The sequence below is a fragment of the Phasianus colchicus genome, chromosome 16 (assembly GCF_987193195.1).
Source record: "Phasianus colchicus chromosome 16, bPhaCol1.hap1.1, whole genome shotgun sequence".
Classification (NCBI taxonomy): domain Eukaryota; kingdom Metazoa; phylum Chordata; class Aves; order Galliformes; family Phasianidae; genus Phasianus; species Phasianus colchicus.
The window spans coordinates 11,451,244-11,473,706 of NC_143451.1; the positions used below are offsets into that span (position 1 = coordinate 11,451,244).

Sequence of the window (22,463 nt, forward strand, 5' to 3'; positions counted from 1 at the left end):
CCCCGCCCCCTCGCGGCGAAGCCCCGCCCCTTCCCCCTTTCCGCCGCTCTCGCCTCGCGTCGCAACGGACGGCGGCGGCGACGCGCGGCCCCGCCCCGCCGCCTCGGGACTCGGTGCTGATTGGCTGCCGGAAGTGCGAGCCGACGGTTGATTGGCGGGGTCCTCGCGATAACGCCGGCGGGCGCTGGGGTGGCCGGCGAGATGCCTGCGAGCCGCGTGGCGCAGGGACACTACCGCCCCCTGGCGGATGGGAGGACCCGGGGGCTCCGTGCCCGGTGCGGGGCAGAGCTACGCGGTTCTGTGCGGGGGGAGTTGGATGGCAGGAGCGCAGCACACAGCACGAATACAGCCAGGCCCCGCGTCGCGGGCTTGTATAAAATCCTGTGCGGGGTTACAGTGAGGAGGGGGTGGGGGGGTCACGTCGGGGACGGGGCCGCGGGCTCAGAGCAGCGTGATCTCGCTGGGCGGCAGCGTCAGCCTCTTCTCCCTCGCCCCCAGCAGCCTCTCCACGTGCGCGGCCACCACGCGGCACAGCTCCAGGCCCTGGCGGAAGGGAACAGGGCCGGGCCGTGGCGAGGGGGACACGACGTCGGGGCACGCCCGGGGCCCTTCCGTCCTCCCATAGCCACCAACCTGCTCCAACTGCAGCTGGGTGACGCCCTGGGCTTGCAGCTCCCCGGTGGTGATCTCCACGTAGGGAGAGCTGGAGCCGGCCGCCGGGCGCTGCGTCCGCGTCGCCTGCAGCTCCTTCAGCGAGAACTTGGCCACGGGCTCCTGGGGGTGTGGGGGGGGGGGAGATGGGGGCTGGGAGGGCGGTCCTGGGGTCCACATCCAAAAGGTGCACGCCTCAGCACATCCCCAAAGTGTGTAGGGAAGGCCCTCCTGCCCCTGCTCTATGCTCTTTAGGGATCCCCACTGTGCTGGGAGGGAGATATCAGCCCCCACCTCTCCTCATGGCTTGCACAGCCCTGTGCCAGCCTGCACCATGGACTATGGGGTCTTCCCATAGCTCAGCCCCCAGCCCACACCTACGTGGGTCTCCTTGCTGAGGAAGTTGAGGCCATTCTGGTTGACGGCCAGGATGCAGGGTGAGACGATGGCGTGGTTGCTGCAGCTCTGGATGTAGAAGAAAGACGAGCCGAACATGGGGCAGGCACTCAGCAGCCCTGAAGGAGGAGGGGGTTGATGGAGGATGGCGTCTCTTGGATTGCCCATGAAGAAACCTGCCTATCTCGTCCCTGTCCCTGTCCCATAGCCCTCACCCAGGAACTGCGCCCGGGCCTGGTGGGCACTGAGTGCCTGTGCTTGCTGCATGTGCTGGGTCACCATGTGCAGCCAGGATGGGGCTGACAGCAGGCGGAAGAGCTGTGGGGGGATGTAGTCCTGTACCTCCCGCCTGCAGGGACACAGAGATCAGGGATTTCAGTGCCCAATGGGCCCCCAGTCTCTGCAGGATATGGGCTCCCAGCCTGTCCCATACATGGTGGGGAGGTGGTGGCCATCCTTGGCTCGGTACTGGAGAGCAGCCATCTTGGCCACTTGCTGGAAGTGCTGCTCTCCTGGCCTGGTGGGTGGCAGGACGGTGAACAGCCCCTTGAGGTAGTCAGGGAGGACCTGGAGGGAGACAGCGCGGTGATACGGCTTGGAGCCAGCACTGGGGGTGGTGAATTGTTGGGAGGGAACAGTGGTTGGGAGAGGACACCCCGACCTGGTTGTAGTGCACGGTGACGTAGAGCTCGTTATCAAACTTGAGGGGCTGTCCCCAGACCACCCGGCGGCACCAGAAGGTGTAGCCAGCGTCCAGGCGCTCGGTCTCGGTGGCCACATCCAAGATGTACTCCCGGCGTGTCAGAGGCCGCACGCTCTGCCCTGTGCAGCCCCGGCAGCCTCAGCACAGTGGTGGTCCCCACTTGGTGCTCGCCTGGTGGCACGACTGAGCCTATTGGCCCCTCACCTCTGTTGGTGACCACGAAGAGGATATATTCATCCAAAGCCTCTCGGCGCTGCAGCCCCATTTCGCAGCACAGCTCCTCTATCACATCCAGAGCCACCTGAGCACAGAGATGTGGGGTTGGGGTGGTGCCACATCCCCTCCCACGTTCATGGCCACCACCAGCTCTTTCGCTGGGGTTCACGTTGCACAGCTCCCCAGGGAAATGATCTCCAGAGAGATCACTTTTATCTCAGTGTCCCTCAGCTCAGTGACCGTGCGCCTGGGCTGCGCTCAGCCACCGTGTTCCCTGACTCACTGAGCACGTCTTGATCTTGAGGTGCCGCTCGATGCCGCCAGGCAGGAGGAAGAGCTGGCGCTTGGCGCTGCGCCCAGCCTGTGTAGGGGAACACATCAGGCATGGGGTGCATTTCTCACACCCCACAAGGACACCCCAGGCTCCCCTGGGTGCCCCTGCCATGGTGAGCCACATTTTGCCCCCCTGAAAGCCCAGGGCATCCCCAAAAGAGCTTCCCCCATGGGAGGCTCCCAAGCACATGGGAGACATCCCAAACTTTAGGAGGGGATCTCAAGCTGGCATCAGCCCTACCCTGCACCCCATGACCTCACCACCATGGCTTTAAGCTCCATGTTGCTGGGGAAAAGGCTGCGGCCACCAAACTGCAGGGTTTTCCGCAGGTTTTGCTCACAGGCTTTGGAGATGCCTGAGAGAGACATGGATTGGTGTGGGGATGACAGCCCCGGGGGCTCTGCAGCACAGGACAGAAGCAGGTGGGATGGGGCTGAGCTGGGACATTGCCCTTTTCTGGCTCTCCTAAAGGTCCCTGGAGCATATGCAGCCCTTACCCTGGAAAGGCAGCTCTGGGCGCACGCTGGCATTCCGCAGGAAGGCCAGGAGGAAGGGCCTGAGCACCTCGGAGCACTTGTAATAGGCAGTGAGGATGTAGAGCAGCCTCCAGCCTTTCTGGCAGCTGTCCCTGCAGGGAAGGGGCTGGGCTGAGCCTCAGGGAGAGCGAAGGGTGTCCATGGTGGCACCCACAGCCCCGGAGGTCAGCATAGTGCAGTGTGGGCTGCAAGAGGACACAGCTGTCCCCAGCCCAACCTCTAGCATGGAGACAGGGACTCACGGTTTGGAGCTGGTGTTGTCAGTGACCTGATTGATGATCTGGCAGTACACCTCATCCCGTAGCACCTCGTGCTCGGCGCACAGCTGGGGGAAAGGCACTGCTCGGTGCATGGCTGGAGACATCCCCATGGCCGCTGCCACCAATCACCACTCTGCTGTGGGGTTTACCTTGAGGATGGTGCAGACGATGTCCAGCTCTGTTTGCCCTCGCAGAGGGTGGTCACCCATGAACTTCATCACAGCTGGGGGTGACAAAGCCACAAGGTGACAGAGCTCACTCATCCCTTCCCCAGGGCAAGAGAGCCTCCCAAACTGCAGCACGTGGGGCAAGCAGGCTGGAGGAGACACTTCATCTGGCCACCCATGGGGCAGGGGATGGGCTGGGGGGCTGTGCCCACCTTGGAAAGCCTCAGTCGCCAGTTTGTTGACACTGTTATCCGTGAACTCAATGAGCGACTCCTGGATGGGAATCTGGGGGGGAGAGGGTGAGTGCTGGAGGAGCTCTTGAGCACATCAGACCTCAAGGATCACAGATGATGCCACAGCAAGGGGCATCTCCAGGCACAGGGTGGCACACCACAACAAACACCAGCTTTGCATGACACTGTCATCTCTGATGTTCCCCACCTTGGTGAACCTCAGCATCTCCATCCCGCTGGGCCCATCCATCTTGCCCTTGCTCCCACAGGACTCCCTAAGAGAGAGGGATGAGGAAGCAGGCGGGCACAGCCATCCCCATCGTGTCCCCGTCCCTCCATCGGGCACTCACGTGGTCCCACGCTGCGCTGCACGGAAATACCGCCTGGCAAAGGCCAGCATGGGGCGGGTCCCTGCGCCATCCCCAAGCTGCTCGCTGCTGTCACCTTCTGGACCCTCTGGGAAGGCAGTGCTGGTCGGAGACCCCTGCAGAAAGGAGCGGTAGGCACAGGGCATGGCCAGTACTGGGCACAGGGCGTAGCTGGCACCGTGCACAGAGCAGTAGCCCCAGAGCAGCACTTACCTCAGTTTTGCGATCCAGTTCCTGTGCCACAGCAGTGGAAGCCACAGCCATGGCCACAGCCCCTGAGGCTGCCACTCTGCCCTGCTTGTCCCCAGGCTCTTCCTTCCTCCCCGCTGGCAAGTGGACGAAGTCAGGGGCTGCAATGGGCTGGACGTACTCAGTTGGGAAGAGCCCTGACCTGCCGTGGATGGCCCCAAACTTCCACCCTGCATCAGGCAGAGGGGTGGGGATGGCCCCGGGTGTCACCCTGTGGCACCCACAAGCCCTCGCCATGGGGTCTGGCTGTGACTTTCAGCTGGAAGCAGCTGCAGCTTGGCATTGTGTGAGGCAAGGGCACAGCAGAGGAGACACACTGGATGCAGGGACGTGGAGCAGCACCCAGTGCTGCAATCGTCCAGGATGGGAACCACAGGGAGCATCCCTTTGCTTTGAGTTGGTGTTAAAAAGAGCCAAAGCCAGCTTGCTAGCTTGGGGGTAGCAGAAGTGGGATCCAACCCCAGGAGGGAACAAGGCTCAGGTCACATGGATACACACTGGGGACGCACACAGGGACACCACAGAGCCACCCACCAAAATCCTGGGTGCCAGTCTTCAGCTCCTCCAGGTATATCACCTTCTTGCGAACCACGCAGCCATAGTAGTGATCTGTGGGGACATCACAGGGGTGGCCACCTCCAGGCCACCATCATGTCCCCAGAGCTGTGCCCTGGCTGAGGGTGGGGTGGGATCCTCGAGCTCATGAAGGGCAAGGGGCAAGGACAGGAGGTGGCTCACCTCTCTTGGGGTGCTCCAGTGGCTGCAGGTGAATGATATCTCCTTTGTGGAAGCTGAGCTGAGCCCCATCCTCAGGACTGTAGTTCCTCACGGCCACCACGTACTGGGAGTCCTGGGGGCAGGGGGGGCTGGCACAGCCCACGCACGCATGCACATGCACTCATGGAAATGCATGTACACCCATGGAAACGGTTGCACAACCATGGAAATGCATGCATACCCATGCACAGGGGCCTCAAGCACCTGTAGAACCACCCAAGGTTCCACCAAGAACCAACCCCACCCTACAGGTCCCAGGCAGTATCTCATGAGCAGACTGTCCCCTACTGCCCGCCCCATCTCCAAGATGTGTCCCACACCTTCCTGAGCTCCGTGATGAAGTGATCCACCATGGCCTTCACCTGAGGAGCTTTTGGGGAGAAGAGGATGAACTTCTCACTGCTCAGATTGAACTCCAACATGTTCTTGGATGGGGTGGCCACGAAGAGCACGTCTGCATAGCTGGGGCAGGTAGAGGGCAGGATGAAGCACCGGGCACCCACAGCACCCATCCCGATGGACGCATGGGGCAGCCCCTACCTGTACACCCGCAGCACACGCAGCTGCTCCCCAGGCATGTTGGTGCCCTTCACCATCCGCAGCAGTTTGATGCCAGTGTGGGACACAGCCAGGATCTGCACGCCCGTCCCCACGCTGCCCTGCACATCACTGCACATCAGCCAGGCACAGGGACTGTCACCGCCGTGTCCCACCCACCCCATGATGTGCCCTCACCGTGGCAGGGAAGAGGCGTGAGAAATAAACCTCACAGCTGTCCCGGGCGGCCGTCACAATCTCCTTCTTGACACTCTCAGTGGCCACGGGGCTGAAGGAGTCCAGCTTGTTTTCCGCTGTGGGGAAAGCAAAGGGGTTCTGGATGGGGCTTCTGGTGCGAGATGCTCATCCCATCTCCCAGCCTGACCAGAACAGTGAAACATGTCGCTCTAAAGCAGCAAGCCTGGCTGAGCCCCAGCACAACTTGTGACTGTGAAACACCCGGTCACAGCCAGCTCATTTACAGGCAAAACTGGTTCACATTTAAGCAGAATCACTTGTGGCAAGAGATGGGGAGTTGCCAGAGTGGGAGAATGGGAGCACCCCACTATGAGTTTCTCTCTCCCTCCCAGGAATAGCAGTATTTGGGGTGCAGATGAGCATTACCAAAGAGGGATTTCATGCGGAGCCGCTCCTCGGGGCTGATGCGGATGCAGGTGTCAGAGAGTGTGTCGGTGAAGATCTGGGGTGAGGAGCACAGGGAGTTATGTATCCCTGATGTCCCCAGCTCTCCCTGCCTTCAGCTGAGCTGTGGGAAGCTCTGTGGAGCTGGAGGTGGAAATGCGGGGCCAGCTCTGCTCCTCACCTGCCGGAAGATGAGGTCCAGCAGCAGCGGGTTGTTGAAGCTGTCCTTGGGGTAGAAAACCTGCCAGGAGGGACATTAGCACAGCTCAGCTGGGGAAAATCCCCTTTATCCATGGAGAGATTTGACACCAATCTTATTCCAGTACAGAGGGGACAGGTAGTGTCCCGCTGGAGCATGGAACAGGTGATGCTGCTCACACCATGTCCTCCTGACTTCCCCCCATGCCACATGGAGCAGGCTGTCTCCAGCCCTGTCCTCAGTCCCAGCCCTGTCCCCAGCCCTGCACCTCCTTGCGGATGTATATTTTCCAGGGCACATTGCAGTAGGTGTAGAAGTCCTCACTGCAGCTGCGATGAAGCTGGGTCTGCACCTGCTGCGCCTCAGACGGGAGCTCCCTCGACACGAAGACTGCAAAGGGATGGAAAGCCCTGCATGACTCTGGGGGGGACAGCTGACAGCTCCTTTCTGCCAGGGGTAACTGAGGTGTAAGAACCACTGTGGCTCAGGGAGGGCACAGCCATTATCTCATGAGGATGCTGCAGATTGGGACCTGTATCCAGACCTGGTGCCATGGGGGAAGGACAAGTTGCCCCACTGCCCTGGGACCCCAGTGTGGCTCTGCCCTGCAATACCTGGAGGCCGGGAGGCTCCCAGTCGCCCCTTTGGTGCTCTCAGCTGGTACCTGCCACTGGGGACCGGTTTCACTGCAGCCACAGCCTCTGTGGGCCCCTGCGAGGCAGGGAGCAGACTAATGTCAGGGCTGGCAGCTCCCCCCCCCCCGGCACAGGAGGCACAAGGGTGGCCGCATCCCTACCACAGCTGCAGGCACCCGGGCTGCTGAAAGCTGCTCCTTCAGGATCTGCAAGGCTTCCTCGTGGGGATCCAGCTTCTTCCCAAAGAGCTTGCTATGGAGACAGCAGCCTGATGTCACACACACCACAGCATCGCCTGCATCCAGGCATTGCCCACATCCCAGTATCACCCACATCCCAGCATCACACAGCCTCCAGTAAGAGGCTAATGGGGCCAGAGGACGCAGTTGGCAGCCCCACAGCTCAGAGCAGGACCTGGGGGTACCTGTGGGGCTGGGGGCCACGTGAGGTGGGCTGGCACTGCCGGATGATGTTACGGATGTTGTGTGTGGGCCGTGGGATGTGCTCCGAGTTCAGCCGGGAGTGCTGCACAGGCTCACCATTCCATTGCCAGCCCGTGGGTGCTGTGAGGACAAATTGTGGCTCATGGGGACTGTATGGGCAACCAGCCTGCTTGACATCAAGCTCCCGGCCCAGGCACCCCTTACCTGCTTTCTGTGAGTAGGGCCGGGGCTGGGGGGCCCGTGTGGGTGCCCCCTCTGCTGCTCTGCCCTACAAGGTGGAATTGCACCATGAGGACCTATCCCCTACCCCATTGCTTCCCAGTGCCCCAGTGGCTGGGGAGCAGCCTTGACAGGAATGGGTTCAGCCCCTCCCAGCCCTGCCCCACTGACCGGGGCCCTTGGTGGGCTGGGGTCTGTGCGGTGCTGTGGGGGTGAGGCTGGCTCTTCACCTGTGAAGGCAATATGGAGAGTTCAGCCAGCCCAGCACTGAGGACTGCAGGGAGCCAGGGTGTTCCCCAAGTCAAGGGACTAAGGATCAGGTGGGGAAATGATGGCATGGAGACAGGGAGGGACCCAGGAGCTCACCCCTTGGCTGCCGTGTGTCAGTGGGCATGGTGGGTTGCTGCTGCTTGGCACCACTACTGCTGTCCCCCCCTCCCACGCTGCCGCCTCCCTTCATCCTCTGCACGATGGCAGCAGGCTTCTCCAGCTCCTGGTGACCAGGTGTCCAGGGGAAACTGAGGCACAGCCCCACTATGGAGCCTGTGCAATGCCCCATGCCCCTGGCTCTGCTGACCCTCGGGCAGGGGGACACCACTCACCCCATTGCCATAGGAGAGCACTGGGTCAAATAAGCTGTCCAGGTACCGATCCAAACCCTTCTGGGTTCTGTGCTCCCCAAAGTCGGTGTCTGGTGGGCAGAGGGCAGGATGAGCCCAGAAACCCTGCAGTGAGCACAGCCCCATGGGCAGCTCAGGGCCAGAGGCTGCCCTACCATGTGGTGGGTACCCCTCTGTCTCCACCAGTGATGGCAGTGTGGGTGCTCTGACAGCTGGAGGAGGCGGCACTTCATCCAAATCCATGGGATGCATCCTACAGAGAGTAAGGGTTTGCACCAACCCGTGTCCCTACAGCACCCATCCAGCCCTGTGCTGACTGCAGGGCTGTGTCCCATCCCGGGTACCTACGCCCGGCTGGCATGGTCCCGGCTCCCCGCCCCGTCCCAGGCAATGAGGAAGCAGGACTTCTGCTTGGGGAAACCCTGCAGCAGCTCCAGGTCAGAGATGAGGTCCAGGACGTAATCATGGCCAGCCAGCTCAGCCCACTGGGTGCCCACCTTCATGGCCACGGACCACCCGCGCCAGCCCTCCACCAGCCCCCTGCTGACAGCAGGACACTGGGGACAGGCTGACCCCGCTCTGGGGGACACCATGCCCAAGAGCTGGGCAGTGTGGCTCCCACCCCAGATTCGGGCTCATCCCAGATGGCTTAGGGGGAGCTGCGAGAAGCCAAGCTGGTGGTACCTGTGCTTCAGAACATCTCCTGCCAGGTCCTCACCAGTGCTCCAAGAGTGCACGGGGCAGGAGAATTGGTCGCCTGGGGAAGGATGGATGGTGAGTGGGTTCCAAGGTCCCCTCTTGACTGGGACCCCCCCAAAAAACCCAGCTCGGTGCCACCCCACACCATTGAAGCAGAAGAGCTGCAGTGCCATGCTGGCTTGCCGCCGGTTCGCTGTCCACTCCAGCAGTGAGGGTGGGTAAGCACGGGCACCCAGCTGGGACCGTGCCATGGCGTGCATCAGCTTGCGCTGGCACACCGGCTTGTAGCCAGCAAAGGCGTAGTCAGAGACAAACCTGTGGGGAAAGGACAGCTACCAAGGGGTGACCCTGTGGTGGTCCCAGACACAGGCTGTAAGGGACCATGGAGGGACTTCAGAGCGTTCCCAGATGAGAGAAGTTTCTCTGGGGACATGTGTCAGATTGACCCTGAGGAAACATGGTGGGGACCTCAGATGGGAACAACATCCTCAGACACTTGCACCAGGCTGAGCCTAAGTGACCACATGGGGACCTCAGAACACTCCCATATAGAAGCAGCATCCATGGGGACCTCAGAACACTCTCAGATAGGAGCAGCATCCATGGGCGCATGTGCCAGGATGGTCCTAGGGAATTCTGGAAGCACCCAGCACTGTTACCAGGCTGTCTATAAACATGCGACCCACAGAATCTGGGCACTGTCCCCAGTGGTGCATTCCAGATTATCCCCACAATGGACCCAGACCCCATCCCACACCAACCCCTGGAGTCCCAGCAAGCCCCCATCCCCAGCTCACTTCAGCAAGTACTTGTCGAAGGCGGTGGATGGGGGGAAGGCACTGAGGCAGGCAGCCAGCAGCAGCCAGCCCCGCTCCTCGTTGTTGACATTGGTGTTGCGCCAGACCTGGTTGGCTGCTTGTGCCAGCAGCTCATCCCGCAGCCCTGGTGCCGACAGCCCCTTCTGCACGATGTAGTTGCCAAAAAGAGTCTCCTGCTTGCCACCCAGCCCCGGGTCACCCATGAAGCGCAGGATCTGTAAGGACAGAGCGGGGTGCAGGCTGTCTGTCTCCTTCCTTCCAGCTCAGCTCCTCTTCTTCACTCTGCTCTCTCCCACCTACCAACTTGAAGAGGCTGAGTGCTTCATGGCACAGCTCCTCATCCAGCCGGGTGAGCGGGGCCACCAGTGGGGCTGTCAGCATCCCAAAGGCCGGCTCCTGTGGTGACACCCACACCCGTGGCTACCTGCCCCCCCTGGGGGACCCTGCTGCTGCCACCCAGGGAAACACAGTGGAATGCTCCGAGTGTTGAGGATGGAGACTTTGGGACTGAGAAAGGGTTGGGATGTGGGATGGGGCCAGCACCTTGTGGAGGCTGAGAAGGATGTGATGCTGTTGGAGATCCTGGGGACTTGGAAACACGCAGTATAAATAGAGGGAGAGGAGGAAAAGGAGGAAGAGGAAAGACACGAAGTGGCCAGGGCCAAGGAACAAAGCGACCTGGGTCTCCCGGCCCCGCGTTGGGTGTCCAGGAGGGTTCGGCGGGTCTCTCTCCAATAACCTCAGCGGGGTCCCTGCGGCCCCTGGAGACAACAGAACCCACAGGGAGGGCGGGCGGACGGGGGCCACCTCCAGCTCCACGCAGCACCGCAGCCGCCCCGCAGCCAGCCCCACTCGCGCACCACCTTGGGGACCCCAAACCTAACAGCTGCACCACATCCAGGGCAATGAGGACCCCCGTGAGCCCCCTGTCTGCTGGGGCAGGCGGCCGGTGCCACCCTTACCTGGAAGTGGCCCCGCACGTACTTGGCCATGGAGTAATCATTGATGTCGAGGGGCAGGGTGAGCTGGGAGTCGGGCTGCAATGCCGGCGGCGGCACCAGGACCACACAGCCAGCATTCACCTCACGGGCAGCTGCAGCACACAGCCAGCAGCTCTGGCACCCGCAGCCAGGGATGGGGATGAGGGTGGTGCAGGCTGGGAACTGTGCCTGACCCACTCACCCGCCGCGGCCTCCAGCAGCCCCATCAGCTCAGCAGGGATCTCCAGGTGTGTCACGTCCACCACCTCCCTCCTCGTCAGCTCCTGCAGTGAGCACAGGGATGGGGCCTCGTCACTGAGCTTCTCCTCATCCCCAATACCATAGAGTGCTGTGGCATGGCAATGGGTGAGGGCATGAGAGCATCGCTCCATTACCTGCTTCCTTCTCTCCTTCTCCTCCTCTGCCCGCCGGCGTGCATCCTCCTTCCTCTGCAAGCACAGGGATGCTACACATAAGCCCCAGCACCATGGAGACCCAGAGGCATGGGACCACACCAAGGTGCTCTTGCCCTGGTGTTCCCTATCCACAGCACCAAGGAGATGGTGAGGATGGGAGTCTGAAGGGCTCCAGGATCTGGTGGTGCCCCCGTTGCCCACCTCACCTTGAGGTACCGCCGGCGGTTCACATAGATGTGTACCAGTGACCTGAACTTGATGAGCGTGTGCCTCATGCGGCGGTACCGCTGCCTGCAGGAGGGCACTCCATCATCCTGTGCCCCCTGCTGCCCCCCCACCCCAGTGACCTCCAGCCCTACCTGGCCAGGTAGCCACGCGCCCGGCTCTGCAGCAGGACGATTTTTCGGCGCAGGGAGCGGAAGCGCTTCTTGATAAAGAAGGTGCGGGCGTAGCGCTGCAGTGTGAGTGCAGCCAGGTGGTGGGCACGGGCCCGCTTGCTCTCCAGTGCCTGGTAGAGCTGCTCCTTCAGGAAGAGCTGGGGGGAGCATGCCGTGAGCCCCCATGGTACATCACTTGTACCTGAGCACCTCAAATTCTCCAGCAGCCCTTTGGTACCTTGCTGACACCGACGTAGTACATGCTGGGGTTGACGGGGCAGAGGTTTCTCAGCATTTCCACACAGTTGGCCCCATTGGGAACAACATTGGACCACATGTCGACCAGGCAGCGGTACCTGGGAGAGCCCACAGCACTGTCACCAGCACTGCTACCACATGGGACTTCTCCCACCACATTGGCATGGGCCCTCCCCATTGCCTGGGATAGCAACTTCTCCTGGCGCTTTGAACTCAAACTGGGGGGCTCTCAGCTCCCTGCTGTGGGTTCCCCAGAGCTGGCAGTGATTGACCCACAGCCACCACGCTGCACACCCCAGGCACCTGTCAATGAAGACGAGGAAAGGGATGCGGATGGGGAAGCCCTCCTTGCGGATGCGGATGGTCTCTAAGATGCCCGAGTAGCGCAGCTGGCTGCTGACCACATCGGCCTCAAAGAGTCCTGGCTCCTGGGGGGACAAGGAGTGAAGCCTTGGTGGCCATGTGGGCAGATCCTCACCAGCGAGGGCCAAGGAGACATGAGGACCCACATGGCACCATGCACCCACCGTGCTCACCTTCTTGTTGTTGGGTTTGAGGCAGCGCACAAAGAAGGGGTTGCACCTGTATTGGAGAGATGCCATCAACGGACAGGGGACAAAGCCAGCCTGGCCACCTGGGACGTGGGTCCAGCCATCCCCCTCCCTCCAGCAGTGTCGTGAGTGCTCTGCTTGTGCCAACCTTTCCATCTTCTCCACCAAGTCCAGGAGAGACTGCTGGAACCGTGCAGCCACAGTGGGAGCCTTGTAACGCCGCGTCCTGGTGCTGCTCCTCCTGACCAGGCTCCTCTGCCGGGCCAGCACCTGGGCATGGCCGAAGAACAGGTTGGCCACCACCTTGGAGGGACAGGAAGGGTTATGGAGCAGGAAGGTGGCCCTGGTGGCCACTCAAGAGCAGTCTGTGTGACACGAAGGCTGGGGAGCCCAATGGTAAAAGGGCGTGGGGTCACACCATCTGCTGCTGGTCCCCTTGAGTGGGGGACAAGTGCTTGGAGACATTACAAGCAGCATGTGTCTGCGTCCAGTGCCCCAGGCAGGGCCATACCTTGGTCCTGCTGCTGATGAACAGGTCCAGCACATCCTGACGGACCTGGTCATAGTTTTTATCCAAAAACTTGTGAACCTGGCAAAGGGCAAAATCTCACAGTGAGAAGCCCAGCAAGGAGGTGAGGAGCTCTAGGCTGGGACTCTCCAGGAAGGGGACCACTCCCTGGGGCTGCCCCTTGCCCCCTGCTGCTGGATTTTAGGAACGTGGTTTGGTGGGCATGGTGGTGATGGATCAATGATTGGACTTGGTGATCTTAGAGATCTTTACCAACCTTTATGATTCTACGATCAGCCCCACAACCCTCTATGTCAGCTCTATAACCCATCACACACCTGGTAGGTCACCTTCCCTGCATAGTGCTTGATGGTGAACTCAGGCAGTGGCATCTTTGGCTTGCTGTACAATGGGTTGGTCCCATGGTGGTAGTGACACTTCTGCAGGAATGTGTGATCTGTGGCCTGGGGGCAGACAGCGAGGTGAGGCTCCATGGCACAGCTCAGGCAGTTTGGTGGCACCAGGATGGGGACAACCAGCCAGGTAACAGTGGGCCTCCCAGATGGTCCAGGATAGTCCAGGAGCTGAGCAGCCCTGGTGACACCTGGGCATGGTGACAACCTGGTGGTGCCATTCTCGGTGCTTCAGCTCGGGGCAGCCTCACCTGGGGGAAGCAGCTCTGGTCATCCAGGATGCGGAGGATGCCATAGGGTTTCTGGGAGATGAGGTCGATGCAGGGCTGGTTGTCACTGAAGGGGATTTCCTTCCACTCGATCTGCTCCCGCAGGTACTCCTCCTGCCATGGCAGCAGCTCACTGAGCCCTGCACCCCAGGCTGGGCACATTGACACCCCAAAGTCCCCAAATCCATGGTGACATGGCCAGAGATGAGCAGAGCATGGCTCCGCTCTCCTGCCCACCTGCTCCTCTTGGAAGATAATCTTGTTGAAGAAGAACTGCAGGTACTCGTTGGCATAGTTGATGCACAGCTGCTCAAAGCTGTTGAAGTTGAGGTCCTGCAAAAAAGAGCAGTGGGGTATGAAACTATCCAGAGCTATTCACAGCAAAATTGGGGAAATCGAGTATACACTGAGGTCTGTGCCCACCTCGAAGCCATAGATGTCCAGGATAGCAATGGAAAGGGCATCCTGCCGTGGGTACACCAGCTTGTTGATGCGGTCGGTGAGCCAGCCAAAGAGCAGGGCATAGAGGGTCTTGGCAATGGCATCCCTACAAGGGGTGGGTGAGCAGAGCACTGACCAAGGCACCCTGCCCATGCACCTGCAGCACCCTGTACTGCCTGGACAATGCACATCACACATAGGTCTGCATGCATGGCCTCTAGCACCAAATCTGCATAGAGATCATCACTTTTTCCCTGTTCCCTACTGTGATGTCCCCATCCTCTCAGTCCCAGGCCACCTCCCTTTACCTAGCATCCACAGCACTTTCGACAGTCAGGGGGGTAAAAATCTTCTCCCGCAGTGTTTCCTAGTTGGGGACACACAAAGCATTGATGTGACTGAGGTTTTAGCCACGGTCACCAACGCATCTCTCAGACTGGAGCGGTGTCCCCCCCACACTCACCGTCACCTTGAAGGTGATGGCCTTCTGCAGGCCCTCGGGGGAGATCTGCAGCAGCTCAGCCACTGTCCTGATCTCTGTGGCACTCACCACCGTGGCAATCTCCTGGCAGTCCGTCTGCAGGACACAGAGTGATGGAACAGGGCTTTCCCTTTGTATGCACCCCAAATTGGGTCAAAAGAGCTTACGTACCTCATATTTCTCAAAGTAGACATTTCCCAGGTGGAGGACTGAGGACAGGATGCGGAAGATGCTGTTCTGCTCATCCACACTGAAGCCCAGGACCTCCATGGTGTTGAGCAGCCGGCGGAAATCCTCTGCATCATCCTTGCCGGGGATTTCACAGTTCCCACCCTGCCACAGACCCCAGTGCCATCAGCACCCCCAGACTTTAAGGGGTATGGCACAGAGGGACTCCATGAGCCCCCTGGAAAGGCTTAGGAGGAGGCAGGGGCTCGCCACCTGGTTCAGGTAGTAGTAAGTCTCAGCTCCCTGCAGGCAGTAGCGCTGCCGCTGCTGGGCAGGCAGCCCCACCAGCATCTCGTAGAAGATGTGATAATTGCGCTCGCTTTTGGCCTGTGAGGCAGAGGGATGAGCTGCAGGGCAATGGGGGTGTGTGGATAAAGTTGAAGGAACCCCCCTGGCACCCACCTGGAAGACCACACGGGACTTCTCCAGCAGATACTGTGAGGTGATGGCACCGCAAATCAGACCACTGCAGGGGTGAGAGTGGGCACCTGGCTGACAACCTGGGCACCTGCAGGATGGCTCCGTGCCCCCCCCCCCCCTTCTCCTGCTATATGCAGGGGTCACCCCCAATCCAAGGTTCCTCCCAGTGGGCTCCCAAGCATGACAGGAGCTGTGCACCCCAAGATGACATTGGTTATCCCTATGGATATCCCTATGGAATTGGTGGTGCTGTTCAGGAAGGACCATGGGGACCCACAGGCAGCCAGGGTGCCCACCTCTGGCATAGCATTGCTGCACCATGGGCAGGAGACAACAAATGCCATGTGTCTTTCTGTCTTTGCCTTTCCCCTTTCCATATTTCATTCTCAAAAGCAGCACTGTATGCATGTCCCACCCCAGCTGTGAATGATGGGGGTGGTCCAGAAGCAGGGCAGGGCACCGGGATGGGGAGGACATGGGGTGGGAATGGACACGTGAGAATGATGGGTGTTACTTACTCCTCCAGAAAGATTTCCACAAATTTCCCAAACCTGCTGGAATTGTCGTTTCTCACAGTTTTGGCATTGCCGAAGGATTCCAGCAAGGGGGTTGCCTCCAAGATCTGCCCACAGCCAATGGGGAGAGCACAGGTGAGGTACCCCAACAGCCACGAGACATGCTGTGCCAACCCCCCAGGCTGTGCCATCACTATTGCACACCTAAATTGGAGGCGTGCAACATCACCAGCCTGCACTGGGATGCAGCACAGTGCAACAACCCCATGCACATGCATGTACACAGATTCCAGCTCCCACCCTCACTGTCCCCATGTAGATGGGGTGATGTGGCAGAAATGCCACCGTGTTGCTCAGCCTCACTGAGCCATCTCAGTCTGTATGCCCCACAAGTACCTCTATCTGCCGTGGTCCAGGTGGAAGCATGGGGACAAAGGAGAGAGCAGTGGAGGGAGGCAGGGATAGGGACAAGGGTGGGGACAGGGGTGAGGACAGGGCGAGTGGCAGCCCCTACCTGCTGTGCAGTGCTGCGCTTCTGGCTGACAGCTGCCAGGTAGCGCAGGATCAGCTTGGTGGCCTCCGTCTTCCCTGAGCCGCTCTCCCCACTGAAAGGCAAAGCCCACCTCTAGCACACCCACCCAGTGCACCCCTAATGCACCCCATTCCCAGACATATCCATGGGGCCGGGCTGGTGCACCCTGTGCAATCAGGGCAGTGCTAATTATGGGCAGTGCGTGGGGACGGCCACCCCTCACCTGATGACGATACACTGGTTGTGTTTGGCATCCATCATTTTGGAGTAGGCGACGTTTGCAATTGCAAAGAGGTGCCTGGAAGCAGTGGGAGGCACATAGGCATCCTTGTGTCACGCCAACGTGGGCAGCTCAGCCTCTGCAGATTTGGGGGTGGGTGGTGGCACAGCAATGCAGTACTCACGGTGGGTTCTCGCCCAGCGCCCTGCCTTCATACTGCAGCACCTGCTCCATCCCGTAGATGTTGTACAGGCGGTAGGGATTCACCGACACCAGGATGCTGCCAATGTAGGTCTGCAGGAGAGTAATGAGAGGCTGTGGGTGCTGGGGGAGCAGTGCCCCCAGGGGACCCCTGCAGCCCTGCCTTACATAGATGAGCTGGCGCTCGAAGCGTGTGCGGATGTTGCTCAGCACTGCGGCTTCCTGCAGGTCCCTGGTGCAGGGGGAGGCTGTGTTAGGGAGCACGAGGGGCACAGGACCCACAACCCCATGGGGATGGAGCTGTCCCTGGATGGGACCACGGCACTCACTCCAACTGGGTCATGTCCTCCAGCCCATCCTCCTCTTGCGGCTCCTGGTAGCGCACGATGGGCAGGCTGCACAGCGACTGCATCTACACAGGGAAACAGCATGGGCACCATCACAGCATCGCCATTCCCTTGCTACATCCCACCTGGGTCAGTGCCACCGCCCCAAATTGCCATCTATGACCCCAATACCAGTAAGTGCAGGGACCATGAACAATCACCCATGGCCCTAAAATGGGTCCCTGTAACAAAAGTATCACGTCTGCAGAGAACAGGGCTGAAAATTGGGAGCAGCCCTGGTGAGGCAACACTTGGGACTGGCCCATTGCTGTTGCTGGAGATCCTGAGCAGGAACAGGCAGAGATGGCTGCACGCAGGCTGCCCAGGGAGGTGGTGGGGTCACCGTCCCTGGAGGTGTGGAGATGTGGCACCGAGGGACGTGGGTTGGTGCAATGGGCTGGAGCTGGACTTGAATTCCTTTCCAAACCTAATGACTCACCACAGCTGTACCGGGAACCACAGCAGCACCTAGCATCACGGCTGTACCCAGCACCACATCTATCCCTGCACCACAGCCTGTACGCAGCCCCCGCTGGCTCCCGCCCAGCAGTGGGCAGGAAAGCAGACACCGGCCGGGGTCGTGGTGCCTCCTGCTAACGAAACCTCTCCCGCCCCATCCTGCAGATCAGGTCTCAGCATTTCCATACGTGGGCTGCAGCCAGCCAGAGTCAGGTGTCTGCAGCACGGGGGGGCCATGCAACAACTGTCCCCTATCCAGCCCAGTCCCCGTGCAGGACCCCCCCCACCACTCCCAGTCACTCACCCCCCACCCTGCCAACGCAGCCCATGGTTCTGGATGCCTCACACCCCTCAGCACCGCACTCTCCCCTCCCAGCAGGCAGATCAGTGCTGGTGGTCGGGGCCGGACGTGATGCCCACTCGCCCACCATCTCCATCCCATAACGATCTCTGTGACAAACCACCCCTCGCTCGCTGCACGGCCGGCATTACCTTGCTGCGCCAGGGCTGCTTGCTGCCCAGGTACCCGTCCGCCCAGGGGTGCCTGTCCCTCCAGGCGCTCGCTGAGCGCTGGCCCAGGTACCGGCCGATGTCGACTCCCCTCTGGCTCGCCCGCTGCCGCCCGCGTTCGGCGGGGTGCCGGGTGTAGCCCTGCTCGGCCGTCCAGGCGTCGGGCATCTCCCGCACCCGCACGACGTGCTGCTTGGACCAGTGCTGCTTGTACATGCGGGACGCCCTCCGGAAGGAGTCCAACCTCTGGATCTGCGGCGTCACCACCGCGTAGCGCCCAGCGCCGTCCTCCCCAGCCACGGCCTCGCTCTCGGCAGGCTCGGGGGCACGGAAGCTGCGGCGGAGGATGGGGGGCGAGCCGGGGGTGCGGCCGCGGGGTGGGGGACTGCGGCGGCGGGCGCTAGGGGAGGAAGAGAGATGGGGGCTCCCCACATTGGGGCTCGGAGAGCTGGGGGTGCCCACATCTCTCCGGGACGCGCGTCTCGGTGGGGAGGGCGAGCGAGATAGGGGGCGGCGGGCAGGCGGTGGGGACGAGGGAGTTTTGGAGGAGGCCATGCTCCCCACGATCAGCGACGCCAGGGACTGCCCCACATGACGGATTCGTCCCGGGGATGGGCTGCGTCCCCCAGATTCGGCAGGGGGCGGCCTTGGCGGTGGCGAGCGCGGGGCCATGCCAGCGAGGGGCTGCCCGATGCGCTGGATGAAGGATTTGGGGGGCCCAGACGCAGGGCTGGGCGGTGGGGGTGCGCCCTGCCAGGGAGGCAGCTGCATGGCGGGGGCTTCATCCCAGGAGGGGTTGAGTCGGCGGCTGCCGGGGCGTGAGGGCGGTGCGAGGAAGGAGCTCCTCATCAGAGGCTTCACAGCTTTGGTGGGGGGCTCGGGCTGCCGCGGCCAGGCCAGGGGAAGCCGTCCCGGGGGACTCGCCCCAGGAGAGCTGCTCCGCCGTGACGGCCGCGGGGTCAGGGGCCTCCCCGACACCCCCGAATGCCGTGATGCCGGAGCTGGCGGCGCGGCATTTGGGGGTGCCCGCGGCACAGCAGGGGGCTCACGGCGGAAGCTGGCCCCGAAAGACACGGAGCGCCGCGGCCGCCCACCTCGCACGCTGCTGAGGTGCTGCTGGGCTGGTGGTGGCGATAGGGAGCGCATGGGGTTTACAAAGGGATTGCGGAGAGAGGATGGCCGTGAAGCTCCCGGTTCACGGGGCGGGGGATCCCGGCTGCTACCCACCCGCACAGACCCAGCACGCTCTGTCCCATGGCCAAAGCGCCTGTAGGAAGGCTGGAGATCCCAGGGATTCCCCATGCCCCGCAGCGCACGGCCGAGGGGCTGGAGCTGTGAGAGGGAACGCTGCAGGAACTGCCCCAAAGGGCTACCACACACCCGCGCTGCTGACACCCGGCCTCCCCGGTTTGCTTTGGGGCTGGTGGATGGCGGCTCATATTCATCGTAGTCATCCTCATCGCGGTGTGGGGATGGAGGCAGGGAGATGTCCAGGCGGTCCCTGCCAAACAGCTTGACCTGGGGCCTTGGGAAGAGCCTGAATTTCCTGTTGAGGGAGAGCTTGGAGGACAGCGTGTCTCGCATGCCCTTCAACGAGGAGGTGCTGAGGATAGAGAAGGGATAATCCTTGTCTTCCTCCTGCCAATCTTCTGGTTCCTCAGCCTCGGATATCTCATCCAGCCCCAGAGCGTAGGGATTGCAGGAAGATTGGGTACGCGGTGCCCACCCGCCCTCACTGTACTGGATGCGGTGCTCAGGGTACTCATCCCCCATGTACCCCCCAGTCGTGAGGCCAAGGGGCTCCCCAAAGTCCTCATACGGGTCCTCCCTGTAACCAAAAGGTCCTGCCACCTCCTCGCCGTACTCTGGGTCACTGCTGTAAGGGTCGTAGAGGTGGAGTGGAGACCCATAGTCCTCATCCTCGGGCTCCAAGTAGCCATAGGGGTGCTCCAGTGGCTCATTCTCATCCCAAAACCCTCCATCGAATCCATACTCATCCTCTGTCTCATAGCCAGGGTAATCAACATAACGGGTCGGCACCGCGTCCTCAAAGCCGTACCCTGGAGGGTAAGCTGCGGTGGGTGAGTGGATGTAGTCTTCCTCCTCATCCTCATATCCATGCTGCAGGCCATAGGGTCCCTCCTCCTCCTCCTCAGCATAGCCACGCCGACGGCCATAGGGTCCATCATCCTCCTTGGTGTAGCCAAGATGGCGGCCATAGGCCCCACCTGGCACCTCCTTGGCGTATCCATGACGGATCCCATAGGGCCCCTCCTGCTCCTCCTTGCCGTAGCCAGGCCGGCGTCCATAGGCTGCACCCCGTTCCTCCTGGGCCCACCCGTGGCGCGGGGCCGGCGTCCCCATGGGCCTGCCATGCTGCGACCGCCGCCGGGAGGACGGGCGCCTCGCCATGCTGCTGCGCCGCTCAGCGCCGGGAGCCGCGGGCCCACTGCCGGCCGGCAGCCGCCTCATGTTGGCTCGGTGCCTGAGGATCTCGTCTTCCGCAGGGAACGGCAGCTTCTTGGCGCCGATGCGGGACAGCCAGGCCGTGTCGGCCGCCCGGCCACCCCCCGTCAGCCGCCCGCGCCGCGACAGCAGCTTCCTGGCCAGCCAGCCCGTGGCGGCCGCCGCCTTGCTCAGCACCTGTGCCCGCGGCTTAAATTTCCTTTCCGGTTGCCGGCGGAAGAGCGACGTGCCGTCCTCGGCTGCTTGCCCGGCCCGGTGCAGCAGCAGGAAGGCCGGCTTGGGCGGTGGGGCAGCCGCGGCCTCCTCCTTCTTCCTCTTCTTCCCCACGTGCTTGAAGCGCACCATGAGGTTGGAAGTGGACTTGAGGACCGCTTTGTTCTTCTTCTTCTTCTTCTTCTTTGTGCTCTGCTTCTGCAGCCCCCAGAAGAAGCGGGAGGTGTTCTTGAACTGCCCCTTCTTGGGCCGCTGCAGCCCCAGCTTCTTGAAGCCCAGGAAGAGCCTGGAGGTGCTACGCAGGCTACGCTTCGCCCGCGCCTTCGGTGTGGCTGCCGCCACCACCTCCTCTTCCTCGGCAGGCTGGGCCTTGGCCTCCGTGCCCTTGGCTCCTTTCTTCTTCTTGGCATTGTCGGCCGCCGCTTTGGAGGCGCCTTTGAGGTTCTTCTTGGCTGATGCAGCATCACTCTCACCCTCCTCTTCCTCCGGTTCCAGCTGCACCTTCTTCCCCTTGCCCGGCTTTTTGGCCACCACCGCCTTCAGCACCCCTTTCTTCTCCTTCCCTTTCCCCTTCTTGGGCTCCTCCGATGCAGCCTCCTCCTCCTCTTCCTCCACCTTCTCCTTCTCCTTCTCCTTCTCCTTCTCCTTCTCCTTTTCCTTCTCCTTCTCCTCTTCCACCGCTTCGGACTCCTTGCTCTCCTCCTTCAGCAGCTCGCTGTCTGATGTCTCCTCCACCTCGCTGACCACCTCCTTGCCCTTCTTGCCATCCTTCCCTTTCCCTTTGCCCCCCTTCCCTTTGCCATCCGCCTCCTTTTTGGCCTCCCCCTTCTTGCCGACCATCCCGCCGGTGACAGCCGCTCATGCTCCGGCTCTCACGCCCGCTCCAGCCCTAGCGATGCCCTGCACAGATGCCACAAGTCGACCCTTATCCCAGGGATGGTTATTTACCTGCGCCTGGTTTCGGTGGGCCACGTGCCCGTGTGTGGCTCCCTGGGCTGCCCGCAGGGGCTCCCAGCTGGGCATGGTGTGGGGCCGGCAGTGCAGGGCTAGCAGGAGCTGCCGCCTGCCTCCCACCCAGCCCCACGAGTCCGGCCCGAGATGCTGGCCGCGGGGCTGCCAGCTGTAACCCAACCTCGGGGCTCACGGCAGAATGAATAATGCAAGGGACGAGCTGCTCCTGCACGGAGACTTTTCCGAAGGAGCCAAGGAGAGGCAAGAAACACCTCTATAGATGGTGTAGGAAGGGTAAGCCCCACAGCAAGCACTGTTCCTGCTGCTCCTGGCGTGCAGTGGGATGCTACAAGAGCTGAAACACGGCACTACCAGCTCTGTGCCCCAGGAACAATGCCCTGAGCCCCCAAAGCCGCCCCAGTCCAGAGCCACTCATCCTTCAATAGGTGAACACAAACACCACCACCTGCACTCATATCAGCACAAAGCACCGTCGCCAACCTAAAATCAGCCTCTGCCACCTTTGCATTGCAATGGGGAGTCACAGAGGAGGACCACAAGCCCAAATCATACCCTGCAGACCCACTCGAAGCAAGGGAGAGAAGGGAGCCCACGGTGTGCAGCGTGGGGTCACCCCGATGTCATGTGCACATTGCGTGTCCCGCAGCAGTGCCCACACACGCACGTGCCCATCTGCAGGGTGACCGCATCAAATCTTAATGCCAGCCCTGGATTCGTGCCGCTGTGGGTTCATGAAACTTTCAGCAGCAGCGGTGTGAATTTGCTGCCCAGAGCAAGCCGTGCAGGCGAGGTGGCACTGCTCCAGCTCCTCCTCCCCACCCTGGCCCACGCACAGCTCTGCCATCACCGTGCCACACGTAACAGCCCTGCTGGCGGCACGAGCACCCATCCTGCACCCCGCACAATTCACCTGCTGGCACAGCCTGATGGAGTGCAGCACAGTGG

At 61.5% G+C, this 22,463-nt stretch overlaps 1 protein-coding gene across 1 annotated transcript; it reads right to left on the bottom strand.

The window, feature by feature from the left end:
- Window positions 1-47: 47 nt before the first annotated feature.
- MYO15A (myosin XVA) lies at window positions 48-21,471 on the bottom strand. Its single transcript, XM_090151884.1, has 63 exons — window positions 17,850-21,471; window positions 16,842-16,924; window positions 16,681-16,744; window positions 16,496-16,605; window positions 16,315-16,389; window positions 16,074-16,164; window positions 15,563-15,666; window positions 15,027-15,090; window positions 14,838-14,951; window positions 14,568-14,729; window positions 14,379-14,492; window positions 14,224-14,282; window positions 13,898-14,021; window positions 13,712-13,807; window positions 13,457-13,588; window positions 13,131-13,256; window positions 12,796-12,873; window positions 12,433-12,587; window positions 12,270-12,315; window positions 12,037-12,161; window positions 11,714-11,831; window positions 11,458-11,633; window positions 11,305-11,389; window positions 11,078-11,131; window positions 10,885-10,966; window positions 10,665-10,795; window positions 10,003-10,098; window positions 9,682-9,917; window positions 9,030-9,199; window positions 8,870-8,942; window positions 8,534-8,725; window positions 8,341-8,438; window positions 8,168-8,256; window positions 7,932-8,058; window positions 7,737-7,795; window positions 7,551-7,614; window positions 7,328-7,466; window positions 7,065-7,155; window positions 6,883-6,979; window positions 6,537-6,658; window positions 6,251-6,310; window positions 6,052-6,127; window positions 5,626-5,741; window positions 5,431-5,549; window positions 5,211-5,352; window positions 4,852-4,963; window positions 4,648-4,722; window positions 4,078-4,283; window positions 3,847-3,980; window positions 3,705-3,771; window positions 3,476-3,548; window positions 3,246-3,319; window positions 3,079-3,161; window positions 2,798-2,928; window positions 2,561-2,655; window positions 2,250-2,327; window positions 1,955-2,051; window positions 1,709-1,869; window positions 1,481-1,614; window positions 1,263-1,396; window positions 1,033-1,166; window positions 634-774; window positions 48-543 (listed from the first exon to the last, which is right to left on the bottom strand). The coding sequence occupies exons 1-63, from the start codon at window positions 21,384-21,386 to the stop codon at window positions 442-444; spliced, it is 10,302 nt and encodes a 3,433-aa protein (XP_090008010.1). The 5' UTR covers window positions 21,387-21,471; the 3' UTR covers window positions 48-441.
- Window positions 21,472-22,463: the final 992 nt, after the last annotated feature.

Bases quoted from the DNA above. Each gene is read 5' to 3' on its own strand.
- MYO15A (XM_090151884.1), bottom strand. From the start codon at position 21,386: ATGGTCGGCAAGAAGGGGGAGGCCAAAAAGGAGGCGGATGGCAAAGGG. The intron at 16,745-16,841 runs GTGAGTGCCGTG...CCCCTGCACCAG, and splicing joins GAGGACATGACCCAGTTGGA to GGACCTGCAGGAAGCCGCAG. The intron at 8,726-8,869 runs GTACCACCAGCT...TGCTGTCAGCAG, and splicing joins GGAGATGTTCTGAAGCACAG to GGGGCTGGTGGAGGGCTGGC.